The sequence below is a fragment of the Rhinichthys klamathensis genome, unplaced genomic scaffold (assembly GCF_029890125.1).
Source record: "Rhinichthys klamathensis goyatoka isolate OS25496 unplaced genomic scaffold, OSU_Roscu_1.1 h1tg000391l_1, whole genome shotgun sequence".
Taxonomy (NCBI): Eukaryota; Metazoa; Chordata; class Actinopteri; order Cypriniformes; family Leuciscidae; genus Rhinichthys; species Rhinichthys klamathensis.
In genome coordinates, this window is record NW_026606894.1 from 552,501 (window position 1) to 559,357 (window position 6,857).

Below are 6,857 nucleotides of genomic sequence, written 5' to 3' on the forward strand. Positions count from 1 at the left end.
CAGCTCAACTCTCACAGCTCGAACGAGCATGAAATCACATCCTGGCATCGCAGAAGAGCTTCTTTCTGAACACCGAGAGGAGTTTCCAAACCAGACACCTGGAAGTTCAGGACGTCTATATCCGAGGCGCCGAACCTCGCGCGCACGCGCACTTTCTCGTGCATGTTGAACTCGACGTGTTTGTCCGTCATCAATAAGAGAGTCCGCAGAAATCTCTCGCGCAGATCTGAGCGCAGTCGCTGCTCCTCTTCATCAACAGCTCCCGATGAAGACGACGAGGAGGAGGAGAGTGTTGTGGGACACAGAGCGATGAAGCGCGGGGAGTTCGGGTCGAAACCTCGGCTGTTTGGGTCCGGGCCGCGGGGAAGCCGGAGAACACTGACGGGAGTCTTCATACTGATCTGATTAAATAACACACACACATCACGAACTTGCATGTGCTAATGGTGACTTTACTTTAAAGATATAAAGTGGCATCCGTTGCAGCAACTGCTGTTTACGTACCTCGTTCAGTATTCAGTATGAGCTCTGCATATCCGGTTTGTATTTTCAAAATAAAAGTCATCAAGCCGAGCAAAAAGAAGTCGCCAGACAAGGCGTTATGAAATCAAAACGGAAAGTTCGTATGATTTTTTTTTATGTGGAATATTGCAGTATTTATTATAAATTATGTATGCATGCACAAGATTGTTTTTCATATTTTTTTAAACAATTATTTTATTGAGTAATGAGTTTGATACAAAAATTAAATATCTTACAATAAGAATATACCGCTCCACCCCAGCAAACTTTACAAGGTTGCAGAATTGTAAGACATTGCAGAGGCGAAAAGAAAAATGATTTTTTTAAACAATAATAATTCAAATAAAATACAATTTATATTATAAATTATAGGCCTACCACAAAAATACTTACACAATTGTTTCTACAAATAAATAAATACACAAATAAATAAATAAAGTTTAACTTCAAAAGAAGGAACGAATGATTGACGTGTCAAAAGCAACACTCCAAATCTCAAGTCTCTTTCCCCTTGAATATGAGGTCCCTCTCCTTCGAACATGAAATCAAAATAGACAATTCTTTTTTTTTAAATGGAATATTGAGGTATTTATTTTGAATGATTTATCCGTGCACATCATCATTATTATATTTTTTTTAATTCATGTTCCTCGTAATCTTGAATCAGTATATCTTCCCCTCCCTCTTGCAGCATCTCTTCTCTTCTCTTCTCTTCTCTTCTCTTCTCTTCTCTTCTCTTCTCTTCTCTTCTCTTCTCTTCTCTTCTCTTCTCTTCTCTTCTCTTATAATGAGGGCGGGGCAACCTGTCACTCACATCAGATCAGCCAATAGCAAACCCCAACCATCCAATCAAATCCCCACAGACAAAATCAAGTACATTTGTTCCTTTTTTTTTTTTTTTTTTTTACAATTGTTCTTGTTCCAGAGATATGTCACAATAGGGGTTTTCACCGGATGTAACTTTTAATAGTATCCTGTCAAAACGTTCATGGTGTCAAAATTTAAACTAAGTATAGATGCAAATTGTACTTTTTTGTGATTCACAACCAGAGACTATCTTACATCTTTTTTGGCATTGTGATCATACAAGAAAACTTTGCCAAGACATTTGCCAGTTCATTGTAAACTATATATATATATATATATAAAGACTTTGAGCTTTATTTCAAGGATGTTTTGTTTGGGTTTTTCATTTTTGAGAAGCAATATGAGAATTTATTTTTCTTTGCTTCCAAAATATTGTGTCCACATATGTAAAACTATGAAAGTTACCCCCAATTTTTTTCACTTTCAAAATGATGTTAAGATCTATATCAAATCTTTATCTACCTCTTGTAACAAAAAGGCTACTAAAACTTTGAATGTATGCTCAATTTGTGGTGTTTTTGTATAATTTTTTCTACGTTGTTTATTATTATTATTTTTTAATAATTTCTTTATTTTAGTATTATTTTATGTTTTATGGGTAGAATTGTTTCTAATTGATAGGGCCTACTTCATATTTTGTTCTTTCTCTGAATTTAGATGTGATGTAATATTTATCAGTCCCTGTACCTCTGGCTCTTTTTCTGGCTTATGGATCTTCAGTTCTGTATCTCGTAAGTAAATGTTTAATAAAAAAAAGGAAGAAAAAAAAGAACCGTTCAATAGTTCCTAGAACTATTGGCGGAAGTACCCGGATGTCGCCGTGTTCGCACCGCAGGAACTAGAAACGATTTTAGTTCTAGGAACTCCTTTTGGAGGAACTAATTTACTCCTACTTCAGAGTCGGTCTAAACCCGCACTAGGGACTACCCGTGAGTCCCGTGACGTTAGTGTAGGCTACGCGGATTGGCCGAACGCACGCGAAACACCAGCAACAGCCATTTAAAAAAAAAGATTGTGTACTGTACACACAGATTATACAGGTCCTTCTAAAAAAATTAGCATATTGTGATAAAGTTCATTATTTTCCATAATGTAATATGTAAACTTTCATATATTTTAGATTCATTGCACACCAACTGAAATATTTCAGGTCTTTTATTGTTTTAATACTGATGATTTTGGCATACAGCCATAGGCGTCATTTACGGGGGGGGATGGGGGGGACATGTCCCCACCACTTTTTGCCAGGGTCGATATTGTCCCCACCACTTTTGAAACATCTCGCGTCACGGATGTACCAATACAAATAAAACATCTCCAGTTAACTAGCAGCATTCGTTTCATTCATTTGTTAAATAAGAGGCGATCTAGCGCTGAAATGTGTTGTCTTCACTCGGACGCGCGCTTCAATCCGTTGCGGAGATTCTATTCGTTCCAGAGAAATCACAATTCAAAATGCACACAAACGTGTCCCTGCTTCTCTGGGTTCTAATCCATCCGCACTCGTATAGTTTTTTTTCCCTCATCAAAACCGATAATGTTTATCAGTGATAAAGTATATCAAGATTCTTGATGATAAACATTATCGGTTTTGATGAGGGGAAAAAAAAACTATACGAGTGCGGATTAGAACCCTCAACCTCCGACACGGTTGGCAAAAATTCTGCCACTGGACCATTACAATACATAAGAACGTATCTATGTATTTATTCACGTAAAAATTCACGATACTAACAACATTATATTAGATTTCATTTTACGACCAATTAAATTTAAACCCAAAGTACCATCACATTTTTGGTCGGACATCATCACATCTTTGTATACATTTTTATTTATTTAAATCAGTAAGCTACAGGACATCGTCTTTCAAACCATGACCTGCGCGAAAGAGAAAAAAGAATGAATGCGTCATTGTACCCAGCACTTTAAAAAAAAAAAAAAATGCCCTTCCGAATGCGTCTCTGTCCCCCCCACATTTCAAACCAAACTGACGCCCATGCATACAGCTCATGAAAACCCAAAATTCCTGTCTAAAAAAATTAGCATATCATGAAAAGGGTCTCTAAACGAGCTATTAACCTAATCATCTGAATCAACTAATTAACTCTAAACACCTGCAAAAGATTCCTGAGGCTTTTAAAAACTCCCAGCCTGTTTCATTACTCAAAACCGCAATCATGAGTAAGACTGCCGACCTGACTGCTGTCCAGAAGGCCATCATTGACACCCTCAAGCAAGAGGGTAAGACAGAAAGAAATTTCTGAACAAATAGGCTGTTCCCAGAGTGCTGTATCAAGGCACCTCAGTGGGAAGTCTGTGGGAAGGAAAAAGTGTGGCAAAAAACGCTGCACAACGAGAAGAGGTGACCGGACCCTGAGGAAGATTGTGGAGAAGGACCGATTCCAGACCTTGGGGGACCTGCGGAAGCAGTGGACTGAGTCTGGAGTAGAAACATCCAGAGCCACCGTGCACAGGTGTGTGCAGGAAATGGGCTACAGGTGCCGCATTCCCCAGGTCAAGCCACTTTTGAACCAGAAACAGCGGCAGGAGCGCCTGACCTGGGCTACAGAGAAGCAGCACTGGACTGTTGCTCAGTTTTGCATGTCATTCGGAAATCAAGGTGCCAGAGTCTGGAGGAAGACTGGGGAGAAGGAAATGCCAAAATGCCTGAAGTCCAGTGTCAAGTACCCACAGTCAGTGATGGTCTGAGGTGCCATGTCAGCTGCTGGTGTTGGTGCACTGTGTTTTATCAAGGGCAGGGCTTTTATTGGTCGGATGAAATATGCAATTTTTTTTAGACAGGAATTTTGGGTTTTCATGAGCTCTATGCCAAAATCATCAGTATTAAAACAATAAAAGACCTGAAATATTTCAGTTGGTGTGCAATGAATCTAAAATATATGAAAGTTTAATTTTTATCATTACATTATGGAAAATAATGAACTTTATCACAATATGCAAATTTTTTGAGAAGGACCTGTATATTTACTCCAGAAACTAACTCTACGAACATGTAAATCAGTGATAGATGGGCCTATAACCTTTACGCTGAGGAGAAAATCCAACGCAAAACATGGGCGTCGGAACCATTGTATATGGGTGGGACAAGACCCACCCACTTTTTAAGACCAATGATATTGGACCCACTCACCTTTACTGTCTCTAATTCAGCACACATGTCTGCTCACTTTTCAGTCACTTGCAGTGATCTAATTAATTACTATTCCCATTTTAATAACGCCGTTACCGTTACCGCCAAAAAATGCGTTACTATATTTGATAGGGCTGTGTAACGATACACCAAACCCACATTTCGGTTCGTATCACGATTTTTGACACACAATTCGATACAAACCTCGATTCTTTTGGAGGTGTGGTGACGCGGTGTGACACGTTCATGTAACATGTAAGGGTGGCGCTGCCAATAAAGCACCTAAAAGCTGTCACAAAGAACCGGCAAAAGTAATGATTATGAATATGTCAAATATAGCAAGGAGACATTTTAATTGTTTATTAATAAACACGTGTTTTTGTGTGTGTCGGCTGCAAAAATGAAGTTGACGATGCTGACTGCGATCTTTGCAGTATAAGGCGCGTTGCCAGAGAGAAATGCACATTTCATTCGGATAAGCAGAGCAGTCTGTTTTTCTTTTTCTTTTTGAATTGTTCTGTTTGAAAGCTTACTATATATATATTTTTTCTGGTCTGTGAGGCAAGTAGGCTACCTTATACACTGAGTTTCGGTTCATCTATGAGACGAGCTCCAGGTCATGCGCCGGCGCCTCCGTGTCGTGATTATTGTCTGCTATATTTACTTCTTATTTATTAAATCCAGGCAATTGTTTGATGAACCTTTGATTAAAATTAAGATACAATTAATACAAAACGAAATTCACTTTAAAGAAAGGCTTTGTGCTTTCTGTTTGATGTCTCTGTGAAAGTTTTAAAGCATCTTTTAGTGCCGCTTTCCCAGACGAGTTTTATGTGTCCTAAGCGCGAGTCTCAGGTTCCTATAGGACATCATACGAAAACATTTAAATAGACACATCATGTAGTAATTAATGTATATTAATCTTAGTTGATTATAGGCTAGAACTGGTTGCTGAGACGGAGACGCGCAGAGACGTTTGGTTTGTGGTCGTGCTGTGCTGATTCAATTAATTCGAGTAGCCTGTATATTGAACAAAGCTTAAATCATTTAAAAATACATACAATAATATACAATATCCTATTTGAGTTGAAATTACTCTTGCCAAGCTGTGGTTTCTGAGAGATGCACGCATAGACGGATTTGCGCTCGTTTCATTTTTACTCTCACTCATTCACTTCACTCATTATTGCATAGATATTTTAGATAAGGTATTTGGCTTCGGGAACACCCCTAATCTACTCCAGTAAAAAAAAAATCTGGAGGATGACCCACCCACATTTTTTTTGCTTCCGACGCCCTTGACGCAAAATAAAGGTCACAACGACAACAACAAGCGCGGCTTACGTCACTTCAGAGTTCCTACTGCCGAATACAGGAAACTCTCCTAGGGGAACCATCTTTGTGGAAAGCCCCTAATATAGGGGGAAAAAGACTACACCAACCTCCATTTCATGCACACACACACATAGGCTACATATATACTTTGCTTGTTATGATCACGGTTCGGCAACATTCAGAATTTAGGGATTGGCTACATTTCAAGTTGGAATCAGACTTTGATTGAGGCTCTGTTAAGTCAGTCTAGCTTTCTTTTCTAGTTAAAAAAAAGCACTTATTGCAGTCAAATAACTTTCTGTGAACATTGTTTTGAAAATTCTAAGTCAGGATTCTTTTGGGGTAAATATAGAAAAAAATACAGAGAGTTAAAGTCTTACGGAAGACTGAGCAACCATCTGTTTTCTATTTTTATTATATTTCCATATTTCAGTTTCAAAGTTCTTTCCTTGTTTCTTGAATATTGAGTGAATAATTAATAATACAAGTTAATTACAAATTATGATAATTATTAAATAACAATAAAAACATAATTTCTTTTTATTCTTGCCCAATCCAGACATTTTTACATCTTAAAATGATGCAAAACCATGGAACTTTTTGGTATTTGTTAACGAAGTAACATTATTTAGTAGTTCCTATTAATGTTAATGCATGTTGAATGCAAGTGCATATTAATGAAGTAACTGGCGCGTGAAAAAGCTTCCTACAGTTGACTCATTTCTGGACTTGTTTGAATCATTGACCCCACCCATTTCTCATAACTGGGGGAATCCCAACAAAACACAAAGTTTGAATGGAAACTGTTTCTCCTTTAGTTTCAGTTTTCTGTGATCCATCTCAAGCAATGCACTGGACTGCCAATAGTAAATCCAAATCAAAACTACACCCTTTTCTTTCTGCACTTCCTCTTTTTGTAAATGGTCTTCCTATTTGTTATTGTTATCATCATGATTTTGTTAAAACGGCCATAAGTTAT

The 6,857-nt window shown here is 37.9% G+C and overlaps 1 protein-coding gene across 1 annotated transcript in view; it reads right to left on the minus strand.

The window, feature by feature from the left end:
* gemin7 (gem (nuclear organelle) associated protein 7) overlaps positions 1–517 on the minus strand; it is a 653-nt gene extending 136 nt beyond the window's left edge. Inside the window, exon 1 of the mRNA XM_056234263.1 lies at positions 1–517. This exon is cut by the window's left edge and continues 136 nt beyond it. Within this exon, the coding sequence (XP_056090238.1) occupies positions 12–437 (426 nt within the window). The 5' untranslated portion in view covers positions 438–517 and the 3' untranslated portion in view covers positions 1–11.
* Positions 518–6,857: the final 6,340 nt, after the last annotated feature.